Below are 17,309 nucleotides of genomic sequence, written 5' to 3'. Positions count from 1 at the left end.
GGGAACCCAGTGCCCAGCTCCCAGGGGCCCCGCACTGCCTCTCTGCCCACTCACGCCACCCGGGTTGCAGGGCACGGGGAGCCATGCCCAGGGAGGCTGGAGAAGGTAGGCTGGGGAGCAGGTTGGGGGCTGGTGGGGGCTCTGGCACCTGAGGGGGCCAGGTGGCACTGGGCCATGGGCTTGGGATGGAGGCGGTAGCCAAACGCTGCCCTCCACCACAGGGGCTGCAGGCAAAGATGCCCATCTGGCAAGACATGAGGTCCTGGAGGGCTGCAGGTACAGGGCAGGAGGGGTTGGGGGTTGAGGGGAGGGGAGCAGGCAACTGGATGGTACAGCACCCTGCACCAATTCTAGGCACATAACTGTGCCCTCATCTGGGGGGAGCAGATGCAGGGGTGATGGAGGTACCCATGGATGAGCCCCAGCCAAAGACAGGGCCCTGGAGAGGGTCTAGGGGGTCTCTGGGCACCAGCCAAGGTCTCCCAGTCCTGACACCTGTCAACCCCACTGACAGCATGGACTGCCCGGCCAGCGGCAGCCGGAGCCATGCTGCTCTGCAACGCACCACGGACCCCGGGGGGGGGACTGGGAGCGGGTACAGGGTCATCCTGCCCTGCTCTGTCCTGGGCACTGCGCCCCAGCTCTGCACACTGCTCCAAAATGTGCAAACACCCAGAAAATAACTCTTCCCCTCTACCCCAGCATGAGCACTGTTTCTTCCCAAGATGGTTCTGGAGCCATGCCTGCTCCCAAAAAAACCCTCTCACTCCCATGGTGGGGGGGAAGGGTGTGTATCCACCTGGGTGGTGGGCATGAAGACCCCTGACACAGCACAGACCCCTATCTCCAGCTTCACACCTCTAAGCAGCATACATCCCCAGCATGGTACTCACAGGGAAAGCCAAGCTCCCAGCTGGCCCAGGGGAGCCCCAGACAACCCCTTGGTGCCTGGGCTACTCAGGCTGAGGGGTGGCACATTCCACATTCCCACCCTCAAGCCAGGGCCAGATTCCAGCCCCACTAACAAGACTTTGGGATCATGGCCACGCTGCACCTGCTAACTGCTCTGATGACAGCACTGTGGCCTGGGAGGGGGGGGGGGAAACTCACCTGCCCGTGTCACCAGGGCTGTGCCAAGGCAATATCACCCCTGGCTCCCCACCTCAGCACAGCACCAGGCTGGCATCAAGGCTGGGGTCACCTCGGGGAGGGTCCCCCAGGGGCTGGACCCACACTCACCTTCTGCCTCTGCTCCCAGCTGACAGCATGGGAAGGGCTGAGGGTGCCGCGCCAGCAGAGCCTGGGGACCCCGACAGCAGCGAGCCTGGAGCCATCAGCCTGCGTCCTGTGGAGTCCATCAGCGACCTGCACTGGGCCACGGGCGGGCACAAGGGCGCCGAGGGTGAGTGCAGGGATCATGCCAGCCATGGCTGTGATGGCAACTGGGCACTCACCTCTTGTCTCCCCTACCCGCAGGCAATGGACCGGCTCCCTCCAGCAGCCTGCGCCGGCACCCGACTGGCTCTGTGCCCCCCGGCCCCCTGCCACTGCTGCCCACCCTGCGCCCTGTGCCCGCCGCCAGCCCCTGCCCCTGCCTCGGCCAGCCACTGCTCCTGGCCCTGCTGGGGCTCCTGGCCCTGGCCAGCCTGGTCCTGGCCACGCTGGCTATCTACCTGAGTGGTATGTGGCAAAGGGCAGGGTTGGCGGGAGACAGTGAGGGGGCCAGGCTGCCTGTCCCTATCATGTCCTCTTCCTCTCCCCGCAGTCCTGCAGAGCCAGTCAGTGCAGGCGCTGGCCCAGTGGCTGCAGAGCCAAGAGGACACCGTGCGCCAGCTGCGGGCAACCAGCAGGCAGCTCTGGGCTCGCCTCAATGCCAGTGCCGCGCGTGGTGGGCGCCGCTGAGCTGCTCCTGGTCCCACTGTGAGCACCCAAGGGGCACCCCAGGGTGGGAGGGGGAGCGGGCAGCTGTATCCCCACCTCATCCCGCTCAGACCTGGCAGCATCATCCCGCAGGGTGCAGGGGGTGGCAGGGGCAATCTTGACCCCCACCCCAGGCTGTGGGAGAAAGGGATGGAGCTGCAAGGACTGGCACAAGAAAGAAGGCACTCTGCAATTAGCCTTTTAATAACATTCTGTAATCAAAGTCTTAGAAAATCACCACCATAGATACATTCCCAGGGTGGCAGGTGCTCCCAGCTGGTGCAGACCCGTGCATGCCCAGGCAGTGGTCCCCAAGGCTGCACAGGCAGCACCAGGACTCACCCTCTGTGCCACCCCCCTATAGTTAATTTCTCACAAAAGGATTATTTATATAAAGCATTGGCTGGAAAAGGGCTCGAAGCAGGCAGCTGGCAGGGCTGGGCAGAGACTGCTGCCCCACACTGCTCTGCCACCACCCCTGGGTGCCAGGCCGGACATGGAGGCAGGGGCTGTGCCAGCATGGCAGGGGGTAGCTGGGGAAGAGCTCTGTGCCAGGCCATCCCAGTGTCCCCACAGGACCAGGGTGGGGAAACACAAGCCCTGCCTCCGAAAGGAGCTGCAAGAGCCCTGTGAGACCTCCTCCCTTCACAGTGCCACACAGAGCCCCAGCCTCAGAGCAGGCACACAGCAGCACACCATTGCCTCCCCCCCTGCTCTTTTATCCTTTTTGGTTAAAAAAATAAAAGAGGGGGCAGCCCCAGGCGGGGCAGCTCCAGGCATTACTCTGCTGTACATGAATAAAAGGTCAAGGGCTGGGGACACTTGCCCCTCACAGTGCTGGGTCTGCAGTCCAGGTGGGCTGGGGGCTCTGCCCCTCTCCACCCATCACAGCACATCCGCCCGCTTGTCCCGCACCCTGCTCCGGGCTTTTGTGCGGGCTTTGAAGGCAGCCGAGTTGTAGAGGTGCTGGGAGGGGAGAGAAGGACAGATGGGTTAGGGGGTGTCCTGCTGATCAACCTCCCGCCAGTGCCCACCATGCTCAGGGCTCCGTGATCACAGGCTGGTACTCGGATGGAGCCCACAGTGGTGTGGGAGGAGACTGCAGGTACAAATCTGGGTCAGGGGACCCACCTTCTCAAAGCGGGATACCTTGCTGGCTTTCAGAGCAGCTGCATCCAGCACCAAGGGGGGCCCAAGGCCGAAGATCTCCCGTATCAGCTCACTGTTCTGCAGAAAAAGGGGCCTGTCAGCAGCCATTGGCACCAACCTGGCACCCCCCGGTGTGGTCGTCTGGTCCCTACCTGGAGCTGGTAGCAGATGCCGGAGCCCAGCACTTCTTTAAAGGCTTGGTAGGTCCGCTGGCGTGCCCAGCTGTCCAGGTACATGCACTCCAAGCCAAATCTGACTGTCTCCTCCTGGTACTCCCCACTCTGGGCAGAGAGATGGGCATCAGCCCTTTGTGTCCCCTGCCTCGCATTAGAGAGGGGACTTGCCCAGCAGCTGGGCAGCAGCCACACAGCTCGGCAGGGAAGGGCACTGCCAGCCTCCAGTACCTCGATGAAGCGCAGGATGTCCCGGAAGATGGAGTGTTGCTTCCGTCGGTCTGTCTTGGCTCGGTACTTGTTGCTCTCGGTAGCCAGGACCTTGAGCTGGGTGCACAGGAACTCTGTATCTTGGTGGCACAAGTCCTCCTGCCAAAAACCCAGGGGGAGTTGGAGAGGACAGAGCTCTGGGCACTGCCTGTGCTGTCATCACCAGAACAGGGCTGGGGGATCATTGTGGCCAGCCCCTCCGCCTGGGCACTGCTGGTGACACCAGTCTGGTGCTTCCCAATGCCATCAGTGGGGACACAGGCAGGGTCCCAGTGCCAACATTTCCCTGCCCACCCACTGCCTCCTGCCATGGCAATGTCCCACTGTACCTCCATGTCCTGGGCCAGCTCGAAGAGCAGCGCGATGGCCTCCCCAGCCAGGATGCGCAGTGTGACACTGCTGCTGGACAGCAGAAGGGGCAGCTTCTGCCAGCAACTGGGGCAGGAAAGGAGTCAGGGGAGCCAGGCACTGCCCTGGGGGCTCCCTTTCTGCAGCTGGCTGCCTCACACCAGCCCCTACACCCCCTCATACCCCACTCACTTGTCCAAGATGCTCTTGATGTGGGAGGGGGGACAGATAGTGAGGAGCAGGGACCATGACTGGAGCGCGCTGCAGTGCAGAGGGCCGTGCTGGGTGGGTGTTGAGCCGCCCCCACCTGCACTGGGGGGACTGAAGATGCCCTCCAAACAGGACAGGCATGAGATCAGGTCCTGGAAGGGAGACAGCTGCCTGTTAGACTGCAGCTGCCAGGACGACACCAAAGCAAAGCCATGCGCTGGGGACCAAAGGGGACCCACCCTGACCAGGGGCACCAGGAGCTCCCTGGGGCAGGAGGGTCGGACTCCTCCACCCAGGACAGTGCATCTCTGTTAGGTGGGCTTGTACCCCCAGCTCAGCTCCAAGCTGCCTGGAGTGTCACTGATGTGCCCCTTTCCCGGCTCAGCTCCAAGCTGCCCTGGCACCGTGGGCTGAGGGCAGATGGCAGGGCAGCCCCGGGGTTCCCTCCGGCAGGTGTACAGGTGACACCCAGGCAGTTACCTCGAGGTCAGCAGCAGCAATGTAGCAACACATGCCCAGGGCTGTGGCACACTGGGAAGAGACGTGGGGAAAAGGCAGTCAGAGGGACAGCATGGGGTGCCAGCACCCAGCCAAGGGGAAGCAGGGTGAGGGTGCCCCTGATTTACCCACTGCCCCTCACAGAACCCAGTCCTGCTGCCCATGGGACATGACCACAGGGGCCTCTGAAGGCCCAGGAGGAAAGGGGCCAAGCCTTACGCTCTGCCGGGCGCTGGGGCTGGCTGTGCTGTCTGTCAGGACACTGACGAACAGGGGCTTCAGGCTGCGAAATGCCTCTTCCCCCTCCGGGCCAGAGCCCATCTGGAGGCAGAGGAGGGTGAGGACAGTGCCTGCCAGTGCCTGTTCCTCCCCTTTACCTGTGGGCAACACGAGAAATCTCCCTCAGACACCGGTCCACCGGCCTCGACACCCCCAGCCCTGGTGCCCACCTTCGCCCAGACCTTTTTGAGACACTTCTCCAGGGAGTCGGTGAGCGTGAGCCGGCGCTCCAGCAGGAAGTCGTAGAGGGTTTTGGAGGAGAAAGCGAGGCGCAGGCTCTGCAGTGCCACTTGCCTCGCCTTGGCGCTGAGAGACGGGGAGAGGTCACAGGGTGGGTGGCGCAGGAGGAGCCGTGGCACTGCCTATGGCTGGCAGCGCCGGCAGGGACGGGCAGCGTGCCCACGGGGGGAGACAGCCGCTCCTCACCTCTTGTCCAGGAGGTTGTCCATGTGCTCCTTCAGCCTGTCCTCTGCCTCCTCCTCCTGGCCTGCCTCATCCGCCGCCTCGCTCCCTGCCAGCGTGCACCCAGGTCACGGCGGGGCCCGAGTAGGAAGGCCCCGGGTGGGGACACACAGCAACGGCACCGGCCACTCCCGGGACAAGCAGCGGGGGAGGGGGAAGCGGTGGAGCGGGGCAGCCCTAGGGCTCACCTGCGGCCTCCTCTGCGGGGCTCGTTCCCTCGCTGGCGCTGCTGCAGTGGCTCAGCACCTCGCTGCTGGCCTCCTCCTCCTCGCTAGCGGTCGAGCCCGCCCGGGCGCTGCCGGGGCCACCTGCGGCGGGGGCAACAGTGTCCTGTCAGCACGGAGCAGAGGAGGGACGAGGGCCGGAACCCGTGCGGGACCCCTCGTCCCGCTGCCAGTGGGGCAAGGCAGGGCGGCAGAGCCCCACGGCACATGCCATCCGCCGCCCCAAAACTCCGCGGTTTGACGCCCCTGCCCTGTACCCCCCGGTCCGCCACTGTCCCCCGATCCGTCCCTCCTTGGTCCCCAACCTTCCCACACCGCGCCCGGGACCCCACTCACGGCGCGGGGCTCGGCGGGACCGCGGCATGGCCGGCACGCGCGGGGCTCTGGCCCCGCCCCACCCCTGGAGCTCCGCCCCTCGCCCCGCCCCGCCGCGCGGCCCCCTGGGAACAACCAGCGCCATCTGCGCGTGCGCCCGGTATCGGTCTCGGCACATCACCGCTCCTCTCCCACCAGCTCCGTTTTCCAAGGCTCAGCTGTCTGTGTCTACACGATGGCTGGCATCCGCCGGGCTTTCCTGGGCCCCTTCGCCCACAAGGAGGGTCCCAACTACCAGTGGGTGTCGTACCAGGGCCGCGTGCCCTACCCCCGCCCGGGCATGGTAATTGGCACAGGGCTGTCCTGGATGGTGCTGCTGGTGGGATGCTGGTACCCAGGGTGGGGGCTACGGCGAGCAAGACTCCCGCTCAGCCAGTGCTGCCTCCCCGCAGTGCCCCCAGCAAAACCTTTGGCACCTTTGGGTCCACCAAGGAACTTCCCAGACGAGGTGATCCAGTTTGCCCGGCACCACCCACTGATGTACAACCCAGTGCTGCCCCACAGGCAGCGGCCCCTCTTCCTGCAAGCCACTGTGCCCTACACCTTCACCCGCATCGCTGTGGACCGTGTCACTGCTGCTGATGGCCACTACGATGTCCTCTTCATCAGCACAGGCATGTGGTGACCCCAGAGTTGGGGCGGGTGGTGCGGACGGAGCAGGGTCTCCTGCTGCGCAGCGTGCAGCGCGCCGACGCCGGCCTCTACCTCTGCCACGCCACCGAGCACGGCTTCACCCAGCCCCTGCTGCGGCTCTCCCTGGAGGTGATCGGCGCCCGGCAGGCAGCCCCCGCTGGTGATCCGCCCCAGCTCGCCGCCGGGCCCCCCAGCCGCAAGATCTGGTACCGGGACTTCCTCCAGCTGGTGGAGCGCCCGCCGCTGGAGGCTGCAGATAGGGTCTGCCAGCGGCTCTGGAGCCGAGGGAGACCCCCGCCACCCCCCAGTTCCTACGCCGGACCCCCCGGCCGCGGGCAGGGCAAGGATCCACGGAAAGCTCGCCACCGGCGCACCCACGAGGGGCCGCGTGCCGAGCGGGGGCCCCGCAGCGCATCTCCCTGGTGACCCCGGGGCTGGCCCCGGGTGCCGGGCTCTGCCTAGGAGCGGGGCCGCGGGCAGGGGCAAAGGCCCCCGCCGGCCTCGGCCGCTCCCCCAGCAGCACCTGAGCTGGGTGCAGGCAGCGGCAGGGGGCTGCAGCTCTGGGGCCAGGAGGGCAGACAGGTTGACCACCTAACCCCTGAGTGGCTACTGGCCAACCATGCCACCGTGGCACCACCATCACCCCTTCACCCAGCTGAGCACCTGTGGTGATCGTGACGGTGGCAGCTGCAAGACTTCATAGCCCAAGGTGTCCATGGTGCCACAGCCACCTCCCCTGGGCCACAAGCCCCATATCCCTGCTCTTTGCCCTGCCTCTGCTGCTTGTCCTGTCCCTTCATGTCTCCCCATCCTTCTGCCTGTGCCTGCCCTGTCTGCATATCTGTCTGTATCCAGCTCCTACCTTTATCTCTGCTCCTGTCCATGTCCTTGCCCCCCTCCCTGCTCGGATCTCATTTGGAAAATCTCATTCCCTCAGCAGTGAGCTGTATGAATTTCACAGTATAGAACTGCATGAGCTCTCTGAAGATATATCTGTTGTTTACATAGTACGCTGCACAGCTCTGGCTCAGTAGCTGTGGTTACAGGGCCCCAGCTCCTTGCAAGGAGGAGGAGACCCCACACTGGGATAGATGCTGCCCCTGGACTCCCCAGATAAGGCCAGCACCCAAGCTCCTCCCTACCTGTCCCATTCCCTGGCCGTCTAGAGGAGGAGCTGTAGCCAAACAGTCTCCAGGAACAACCGGAGGACAGAAGGAGAGTGGTAACACCATTGAGTTGCAGTGGCTTTGCAAAGCAGGAAGGGGAAGGGTATGTAGGGATTTTTCAAACAGTGCTGTACCCTACACTGGAAGGGGGTGGGAAACAAGTTTGAAAACATATTTGGGGTGCCTTGATTTGGCTGGAACACACCACAGGTGCAAATAAAGAATTACTCTTGCTAACGTAACACCTGCCCCTGACCACAGCCCTGCCCCTGCCTGCATAACTGCCCATATCCCTCCTGTCGTCCCTGCCCCTGCTGCTGGTCCTGTCCCTTCACCTCTCCCCTCTGCCTGTCCATGCCCTGTCTGCATGCCCGCCTGTATCCAGCTCCTGCCTCTATCTCCACTCCCGTCCATGTCCCTGCCCCATCCTTGCCCAAACCCCTGCTTCTGTCCCGATTTCTATCCTTGTCATTATCCTTTACCATAACAATGCTCATATCCCCACCCTGCCCCTGTTCCCGGCCCAATCCATGGCCCATTACCACCCCGTACTGAGGGGGACACCCGTCCCTTTCCTTACATTAGCACTGCTTCTGCCTGTATCTCTGTTTATGTCCCTGCTCCTGCCACTTCCCCTAACCCTATCTCTGACCCCAGCTGCACCCCATGCTCAACCCCATCCTTACCCACACCCCTGCTGCTATTTAATTCCTGTCCGGCATCTGCCCCGTCCTGCCTCTTATCCCTGCCCTTGCCTGGTTCCTGCTCATGCCTTCACCCCCCACCCCTTCCTGCTCCTGCCACTACTCTCTACCCCCCGTCTTCTAGTTCTTCCCTGCCCCTCCCTGCAGCCTCTGCTCATCTTCCTGCGCCGAGTTCCCAGGCCTAAAGTTCTTTCGGATTTTTTTGGCTCATCCGCTTTTCCGGGGTTGGGAGGGACCGAGAAAGCACGGGAGGGCGGCGGACAGGAGGACGAGACGACTACGACCAAACATTACTTTGTACTTTCGTTTCCAGCTGGTGAAAGGCAGAAACCGAAAATGGGGTAGAAACAGAAACTGCTGTTTCCTGGCTTCGTCGCAACCGGCGCTTAAGGCAGCGCGGGCAGCATCCCCTGCCTGCATCGCCCGCTGCCTCGCGCTGCCGGGGGGCATCGGGTCCCCCGGTGATGCTAGCACCGGACACATTCCGTTGCCTAGGGTGACACCAGCATCTGCCATGTCTCATTGCCTAGGGTGATACCAGACCCCCGGTGTGCCCCGCTGCCCATGGTGACACTGTGCCGCCAATATCAGCCATGTCCCCCGGCAGCACATCCCCCTGGTGACCTCACCAATTGAGCTGGCCCCGGGTGCCGGGCTCTGCCTAACATCAGCCATGTCCCAGCGCTGGTTGTGCCCCAGCCTGGACACTCGACAACCCCTGGCTGGGGCGGAGCACCCCCAGCACCCAGACGACCCACAGGCAGGGTCCTCGTGGTGGGCACACAGGGGAGGTGGCTGTGCCACTACGGACACCCTGGGCTACGAAGCCCTGCAGCTGCCACCGCCACTGTCACCACAGCCTCCAGGCTGGGTGAGGGGGTGATGGTGGTGCCACGCAGACCCCCCGCTCCCCAACCTTCCCCTCCCCCTCCCTCCTCCCAGCCCTCTCCCAGGCCTCGCGGCTGTGGCACTGGAGAACCCCCTGGCCAGGAGCCCCCCAAGGAGCCGAGGGGGTTGGGGAGAGGCGAAGCTGCGGGGCCACCTTAACTGCCCTGGCGGTGACGCCATCGGGGCGGTGACAAAGGTTTAAAAGCTGCTGGCAGCCCGGACAGGCAGGCTTCAGAGTGAACGGCGGCAGCTGGAAGGATGGAAGTGGGACCGATGGCATCCGCGAGCGGGCTGTGGGGTGTGACCGACAAGAAGCTGGATGGCTGGATCATGGACAACCTGCAGCCTAGTGAGGAGTTCAGCAGGCAGGTGAAGGAGACGGTGAAACAGATCTGTGAATTCCTGAAGCAGCAGGATTTCGAGAAAAACATCAGAGTCCAGAAGACTGTCAAGGTGAGTGCTACCAGGCTGGGGGGTCAACTGGCACCCGCACTGCCACCTTCCCCTCTAACCTCCTGCTTCAGCTCCTGCCCTGCCTCAGTTTCCCCTGACAGCTCCAGGAATGGTGGCAGGTGATGCAGGGGTAGGGATGCTAAAGCAGGCAGGGTTTCCCTCTGCAGGGTGGCTCAACAGGCAAGGGCACAGCCCTGAAGAATAACTCTGATGCTGATGTGGTGCTCTTCATCAACTACTTCTCCAGCTACGAGAAGCAGAAGCAGGACAAGGAGAGGTTGTATATCCTGAAGTTGATCGAGGAGAGGCTGCACATCTGCAGGGACAGAGTGGATTTCACTGTGAGCATCAGCAAGCCCTGGTACAAGCGTCCCAGCAATGCACCCCGTTCCCTCAGCTTCAGCCTCTGCTCCAAGAACTCAGAGTCCACTGAGGTGGACCTCTTGCCTGCCTATGATGCCTTGGGTAAGGGCTGTGGGATGGTATGGGGCTGGGCTTGGTGATCAGCACCAGGTGGGTTCTCACCCTCCTTTTTACCCCACAGGGCCAGTGATCAAGGATGTCCCTCCAGATACAAATGTGTTTGTGAAGCTCCTGAATGCTTGCAGTAGCCCTGGGGAGTTCTCCCCCTGCTTCACTGAGCTGCAGAAGAAGTTTGTGAAGCGTTGCCCTCCAAAGCTGAAGAACCTTGTGCGCCTGGTCAAGTACTGGTACAAGGAGGTGAGGGGCTGGCTGGCTTTCCTGGTATCCACTGGGCACCTGCCTTAGTCATCTCTCACCCCTGTCCCTGTCTTCTCCTCAGTTGGTGAAAGCAGAACACCCCAACGCAGACCTGCCTCCCAAGTATGCCCTGGAGCTGCTGACCATCTACGCATGGGAAGTGGGCACTAACTCCAACAAAAACTTTGTCACAGCTGAGGGCTTCCGTACTGTGCTGGAGCTGCTGCGCCAGCACCAGGAGATCTGCATCTACTGGGAGGAGTTCTACTCACTCCAGAACCGCCAGATTGGTGACCACGTGAAGAGGCTGCTGGGCAGTTGCCGGTGAGGACTGTGCCTGGTGGGACCCCTGCCACTGCCCCACGGTGCTGCCTGGGGCTGACAACACCACTTGCTCTCTGTGTCCACAGCCCCGTAATCCTGGACCCTGCCGACCCCACGGGAATCCTGGGCCAAGGCAAGAGGTGGGACCTGCTGGAGAAGGCAGCTGCCTCCCACTTAGCACAGCTGCCCTGCATCAAGAACATCCGGGCCTGGGTTGTGGAGGTAAGGCTGCCTGCACCAGTGGGCATCGTGACCCCCCCACCCCTGCCTGCTTTGCTCACTCACTCTCCTGTCCCTGCAGCCAGCCCGACCTGTGGAGATTGTGGTGAAGCAGCTGACAGGCACCAGGCTGAGCAAGACCATAAGCCCAAGCACCACTATCTGGCAGCTGAAGGAGGAGGTCGAGAAGGTATGGGGCATCCCCTGGTACCAGCAGCGCCTGGCAATGCAGGAACCCCTCAGGGGCAACGGAGTCCTTCAGAACCATGGGACTCTGGCCAGCCATGGCATATTCTACAACACCACGCTAACACTGCTGCAGACTGATCCTCAGGAGATGGAGGTCTTCGTGCAGGACAACAAGACCACTACCTACAGGGTGCAACCCACCCTTACTGTCCGGCAGCTGAAGGAGATGATCCACAGACAGCATGGGCCTGCCCCTGACCAGCAGCGCCTGATATACAACTGCACAGACATGCAGGACAAGTACACGCTGGCATACTACAAAGTCCACCCCAGGAGCACCATCCAGCTGGTTGGGAGGCTCCGAGGGGGTGCAGGTCCCAGGCACCCCCAGTTTCCTGCCTGCTCACCCTCCTGAGCATCACACACACACCCTCCCTCCCCCTTGGAATCTCTGTAACTCCCCCTCATCATGCTGAAAATAAATGCCTTGGTAGATCCTTGTCCTGCTCACTGGGCTGGGGACAGTTCCAAGTGGCACAGGGGGATGGAGGTCAAGGGGGGACCCAATTGGTGTGAGGGGGGACCTCAATGCCACCAACTGCTGGGACAGCACAGGGACAAATGGGTGCAAAGCAGCGGTGCTGCCCAAGCCTGGCGTGCCCGCTGGGGCCAAAGGTGCCAGCTGGACCTTGGGAAAGACACCTACATCCTCTGCCTGCTCCAGCCTGCAGCTGTCTCTGCCTGTAGGAACTTTTAAACCTCCTTGGACCACCACCCCACCACTGTCGGGCAGTTAACATGCCTGAGGCCCTACAGCTTTGCTCCTCCCCATCCTTTGGCCCTGGGTTCTCAAGGGTCTCCTGCCCAGGGTTTTTCCTGGCTGCCCATCAAAGGGGACCCTGCAGCAGTCCCTGCTGGGGGGCTGTTGGTGCCCCGCCTGTGCCCTTGTGGTGTACAACCAGTGCTGGGGTACCTTGGCTGGTGCTGATGACACCAGGGGGAGGCTATTGTCACCCCAAGTAGCAGGAAGGGGCCAGTGCGAGTGCCACCAGGGGTCCTGGTGCCACACCAGGCAAGAGAAGGCAGTAAATACCGAGGCCACCTCCTGGCTCTGCTTTAAGCACCAGGCTGGTGACACTGGAAAAATGCCAAGTTTCGGTTTCCGTTTTCCAGAAATGAAAGCTGTAGGGGTGGAGGAAACTCATCAGCCCTGGATATGTCCATACAGGACCTGCTGGCCTCCAACCCTGCCGGTGCTGACCCTCTTGGCACCTGCCAGCCTACCCTCATACTCCCCTGGGCAGAGGTGGACGCTGGGCTGAGTCCTCTGCTTTATTGTGCTCAATTAGTACAAGCCCCCCTCGCACCATCGCTCGGCACTCGGGACGCTGGGCACCACCTCTGTGCGCCCCCCCCTCCTCCCCCCGGGCACCCCTCCTCCTTCTGGGCTTCCCATGTCCCACCAGCGCCTGTCCCGCCCCTCGGGGTCCCACTCCTACCTGCAGCCCCCGGGACCCACGGGTGGCCCTACAGCCCTGTGCCCTGACGCTGCCATGGCTGGGGGGCATAGCCTGGCCCCGCCGCCCCCCTGCCGGGTCAGGTTTACATTCATCCGTAACAGTCGTTAATAAATATTTTGGTGACTGCGGTGCCGGCAGCCGCCTCGGTCCCCCTGCTGGTGCATGGTGGCCAGCAGCCACTCAGGGGTTAGGTGGTCAACCTGTCTGCCCTCCTGGCCCCAGAGCTGCAGCCCCCTGCCGCTGCCTGCACCCAGCTCAGGTGCTGCTGGGGGAGCGGCCGAGGCCGGCGGGGGCCTTTGCCCCTGCCCGCGGCCCCGCTCCTAGGCAGAGCCCGGCACCCGGGGCCAGCCCCGGGTCACCAGGGAGATGCGCTGCGGGGCCCCCGCTCGGCACGCGGCCCCTCGTGGGTGCGCCGGTGGCGAGCTTTCCGTGGATCCTTGCCCTGCCCGCGGCCGGGGGGTCCGGCGTAGGAACTGGGGGGTGGCGGGGTCTCCCTCGGCTCCAGAGCCGCTGGCAGACCCTATCTGCAGCCTCCAGCGGCGGGCGCTCCACCAGCTGGAGGAAGTCCCGGTACCAGATCTTGCGGCTGGGGGGCCCGGCGGCGAGCTGGGGCGGATCACCAGCGGGGGCTGCCTGCCGGGCGCCGATCACCTCCAGGGAGAGCCGCAGCAGGGGCTGGGTGAAGCCGTGCTCGGTGGCGTGGCAGAGGTAGAGGCCGGCGTCGGCGCGCTGCACGCTGCGCAGCAGGAGACCCTGCTCCGTCCGCACCACCCGCTCGTCCACCGGTACCTGTGGCACCCACGGGGACAGGTGGTCAGTTCGGCACGGCACGGCACAGCACTGCCCCGGTGCCGGCACGGGATGAGGAAAGCCTACCTCACGCGGGGGACCATCTGGGGTACGCTGGTAGGTCCAAAGGACACGGGCTTGCAGTGATTTGGGGATGCACTCCAGGAAGGCGGTGCTGCCCTCCACGCCATAGAGCTGCTTCTGGGGCACGCTGCCGCGTCGAGGGTCTAGGGGGACACGGCCCGGCTATCAGTCTCCCACCCTGGCAGGGCTGACCCCCCCCCCCGCCAGGTCCCGGCTCACCTTCTGAGCAGAGTATGTTGGGGTCACCGTTGCGGACGTCCTGCCGGCGGAAACGCCTGCGGGAAGGTGGCAGAGGAGCGGGGACTGCACGACCTGCGCCCCTCACTATGGCCTCGGGGCAGGCAGGTCACGCCAGCACGTCACCATGTCACCCACCTCTTGGTGTTGGGCACGTAGCGGGTGCAGGAGGTGCCGTCCCAGGCGCAGTACGGGTCCCGGGCCAGGCAGCACTCGGCGCAGGCTTTGCCATAGGCACCACAGCGGTGCAGGGGCAGCTGGGCCAGTGCCGTGGCCGAGCCGGCGTAGAGCTGTTGCTGGGGGGGACGAGGGAGCAGAGAGCGAAGCTGAGCACCACAGCACAATGGCAGGGGGTCGGGCAGAGCCATGTCAGGACTTGGCGACCCAACCAGGGTCCCCTCTTACCCGCTTGGATGAGAGTTGCAGGCTGGTGATGGGAGAGGCATCCTGTGGGCAGAGTGCAGGCAGGAGTCAGGGTGTGCAGGGAGACCCCGGTGTCCAGGCCCCAGGTGTCCAGGCCCCCAGCTCCCATGTCCTGGCAGCTGAAGCACCTTGGCACAACCTGAAGCAGGCACAGCACAACAGGGTGCTTGGGAGGGTCCAACGCAGGCAGTAGAGTCTCCCCCTCACCTGGAAGACCTGCAGCTCCTCCAGCAGCAGTGGCTCCATGCGGTGCCAGCTCTCCGTGGGCACCGAAACCACCTTCAGCACCGTGCCCACGTCTGCAGGCAGAGGAGGGTGAGGCCAGGGGTCCCAGCCCTGGCATCCCCCAGCAATCCCCCCTGCCCCAACTCTGGGGTCACCACATGCCTGTGCTGATGAAGAGGACATCGTAGTGGCCATCAGCAGCAGTGACACGGTCCACAGCAATGCGGGTGAAGGTGTAGGGCACAGTGGCTTGCAGGAAGAGGGGCCGCTGCCTGTGGGGCAGCACTGGGTTGTACATCAGTGGGTGGTGCCGGGCAAACTGGATCACCTCGTCTGGGAAGTCCTTGGTGGACCCAAAGGTGCCAAAGGTTTTGCTGGGGCACTGCGGGGAGGCAGCACTGGCTGAGCGGGAGTCTTGCTCGCCGTAGCCCCCACCCTGGGTACCAGCATCCCACCAGCAGCACCATCCAGGACAGCCCTGTGCCAATTACCATGCCCGGGCGGGGGTAGGGCACGCGGCCCTGGTACGACACCCACTGGTAGTTGGGACCCTCCTTGTGGGCGAAGGGGCCCAGGAAAGCCCGGCGGATGTCAGCCATCGTGTAGACACAGACGGCTGAGCCTTGGAAAACGGAGCTGGTGGGAGAGAAACGGTGATGTGAGGGGCAAGGGGGGAACCACTTGGCACAGGGAAGGAAGTGGGGAGGGGGCTTGACCTGGAGGTGGAGAAGATGGCATAGACCAGGGGGTTGCGCTTGTCCCTTGTCTGCAGCAGGAAAACATCCCCTGCAAGCCAGAAGGGTATCAGCACTGCTACGATGTGCCAGGGCCACCTGTGGGCACTCTGGGGGACCACCTTCATCCCCTTCCACACTCACGGAGCTCATCAAAGTGGGTGTCTGCCCCGTCGGGTCCTGGCTCGGCACAGATGAGCCGAGCCTTCAGGAAGGTTGTCCACTTGTTGACCAGACTGCGCTGCCCGCCCATGTCGTTCTGCCAGAAAAGGGAGGGTACCAATGTCAGCAGTGGCTGGTGGCACCCGTGGGGACCCCTGGTCCCCATCTCACCACCCACAAATCCTCTCACACGGCAGATTTGGCCGATGCGGGCAAAGCTGGTCTTGCCCAGCCCCTGCTGGCGCTCCACTGCCGTCTCACGGAAGAAGAAATAGATCTTGTCATCGTCAGGGTCCTCACTCTCCGGCACCCAAAACACGGCCACAAACTTGGGCTCTGGGGGCAGAGAGGTGACACCTCCACTGCCCCTGCTAGCCCCAGGGACACCCAGCAGAGTCCCAAGAGGATGCAGACCCCTCCCTGCCCATTGACAGAGCAAAGCCACAGTGAGGATCGGGCCCCATCAGGCACTAGATATCTGGGGGGCACATAGGGACCCCACAAGTCACCCTCTGCAGGCAGTGGAGGACAAGGTGCACCAGAGCCTGGGGGACTCATTGCCCTGATGCCTCCAGGGAGCAGCAATGCCATGGGGTGCTGGTGACCTCATTGCCCTCCCTCTCCTCAGCACTGACCATTGAGCCAACGGGAATCGTGCTGCTCCGTGCGGATGGAGGGACGTCGGCCCAGGCTGCGGAAGATGGTAAAGTCCCGGCCCATCAAATCAGTGGCCACCCCGGAATAGAGCTCCTCGCCTGGCAGGCACCAAAGGAAGTGTTATGGGAGACTCCCTGGCACTCCCGTCATGCTGCCCCCTGTTTCTGGCTCGGCTCTTCCTCACCCACGAGGACGGAAGCTGCTGCATGCTGGGGGTCATAGGGGCTTTTCCCTTTGCCATCCTCGGTGTGCCGGGGGTCCAGCTTGAAGATGGGCTCCTGGCGGAGGGTAAGAACAAGAGGAAGTGTCCTCAGATTGTGCCAGGGAAAGTTTTGATTGGTATTTTGAAAAATATATTTACTGAAAGGGTTGTCATGCACTAGAACAGACTGCCCAAGAGTGGTGGAGTCATCATCCTAGGAGCTGTAGATGTGGTGTAGAGGGACATGGTTTAGTGTTGGGCTTGGCAGTGCTGGATTAATGGTTGGACTAAATGGTCTTAAAGGTCTTATCCAACCAAACCAATCCTCTGATTCTGTGATTCTAAGGACAGGAGGCAGGAAGGCAGTGGCAGGCGGGGGCACGGGGGTGCTGGTGGGGCTCACCTCTGCGTGCTGGCCAGCCTCCACAAAGGCACAAACGGGGTGGAAGGCACCAGTGCCACAGGCATACAGGTGGGTCCGGTTGTAGGAGTGCAGGATCTTCACAAAGTTCATGCACTCGGCCTGGGGATGAAGGGCACAGGGAAGTGATGCTAGAGTGGCCCCCAAAGCACCTCCTGGCACCCCCCCAGCCACCTCCTGCACTCACAGTGATGTCCTTGCCGGCCCAGTTGCACTCCTCCCTCCACTCCACTGGTGCTGGCCAGTAGATCTGTGGAGGAGAGAGGAGGATGGTCACAGCCCTGGCATGTGCCTGGGGCCACCCAGCCAGAGTGTGTCCCTCCTGTCATTTACCTTCCTGTCCACTGGCTGATGTCATCCAGGGCCAGGGAAAGGAGGTGGTTCTGGGCACCGGCAAAGAGGCGGCCACGCTCCTCATCCAGCAGCAGGGCCTCGTAGCAGCATGAGCGCTCCAGCTTGAAAAGCCGCAGCCCGTGGCGAGCCCGCAGCTCTGGCAGGACCCACCAGCACTGCTCAGCATGGCCCCCACCACGCGGCACACTCCTCTGCCCCAGACACGCCTCAAGGGACCTGGGTCTGGCCATGGCCCCCTGATGTCCCACCCCCTCCTCCAAACTTGTCCCACTGGCTTGACCAGGTTCACCAACCCTG

The 17,309-nt window shown here is 63.2% G+C and overlaps 4 protein-coding genes across 7 annotated transcripts; 2 read left to right on the top strand and 2 right to left on the bottom strand.

The window, feature by feature from the left end:
- Positions 1-2,114: 2,114 nt before the first annotated feature.
- On the bottom strand, positions 2,115-5,907 carry IFRD2 (interferon related developmental regulator 2). 4 transcript variants are annotated; one of them, XM_030458231.1, is made up of 12 exons: positions 5,870-5,907; positions 5,498-5,617; positions 5,274-5,358; positions 5,031-5,153; positions 4,788-4,947; positions 4,551-4,601; positions 4,053-4,222; positions 3,842-3,947; positions 3,474-3,632; positions 3,222-3,350; positions 3,052-3,147; positions 2,115-2,886 (listed from the first exon to the last, which is right to left on the bottom strand). In XM_030458231.1, exons 1-12 carry the CDS (start codon positions 5,895-5,897, stop codon positions 2,806-2,808), a joined length of 1,308 nt encoding a protein of 435 aa, XP_030314091.1. In that variant the 5' UTR covers positions 5,898-5,907; the 3' UTR covers positions 2,115-2,805. The 4 variants fall into 4 exon arrangements, with proteins under 4 accessions (XP_030314091.1, XP_030314092.1, XP_030314094.1 ...); XM_030458232.1 differs by having other exon boundaries at positions 3,070-3,147; XM_030458234.1 differs by having other exon boundaries at positions 3,474-3,611.
- On the top strand, positions 5,896-6,592 carry LOC115599022 (semaphorin-3B-like). Its single transcript, XM_030458635.1, is given in 4 exon segments — positions 5,896-5,999; positions 6,047-6,191; positions 6,281-6,346; positions 6,348-6,592. Coding segments are annotated over 4 exon segments (501 nt in total). The 3' UTR covers positions 6,534-6,592.
- A 2,965-nt stretch (positions 6,593-9,557) lies between these two features.
- On the top strand, positions 9,558-11,700 carry LOC103533238 (2'-5'-oligoadenylate synthase 1). The gene is made up of 6 exons (XM_030458712.1): positions 9,558-9,752; positions 9,920-10,217; positions 10,297-10,472; positions 10,555-10,796; positions 10,883-11,018; positions 11,098-11,700. Exons 1-6 carry the CDS (start codon positions 9,558-9,560, stop codon positions 11,617-11,619), a joined length of 1,569 nt encoding a protein of 522 aa, XP_030314572.1. The 3' UTR covers positions 11,620-11,700.
- Positions 11,701-13,079: 1,379 nt separating this feature from the next.
- Positions 13,080-17,084, bottom strand: LOC103533236 (semaphorin-3B). The gene is given in 17 exon segments (XM_030458294.1): positions 13,080-13,268; positions 13,271-13,513; positions 13,601-13,740; positions 13,817-13,872; positions 13,973-14,130; positions 14,240-14,281; positions 14,465-14,556; positions 14,645-14,864; positions 14,974-15,118; positions 15,199-15,268; positions 15,361-15,475; positions 15,569-15,714; positions 16,014-16,133; positions 16,220-16,313; positions 16,641-16,760; positions 16,846-16,908; positions 16,992-17,084. Coding segments are annotated over 15 exon segments (1,941 nt in total). The 5' UTR covers positions 16,752-16,760; positions 16,846-16,908; positions 16,992-17,084.
- Positions 17,085-17,309: the final 225 nt, after the last annotated feature.

Source organism: Calypte anna, chromosome 12 (assembly GCF_003957555.1).
Source record: "Calypte anna isolate BGI_N300 chromosome 12, bCalAnn1_v1.p, whole genome shotgun sequence".
Lineage (NCBI taxonomy): Eukaryota > Metazoa > Chordata > Aves > Apodiformes > Trochilidae > Calypte > Calypte anna.
This window is presented reverse-complemented; position numbering and strand designations above follow the sequence as displayed.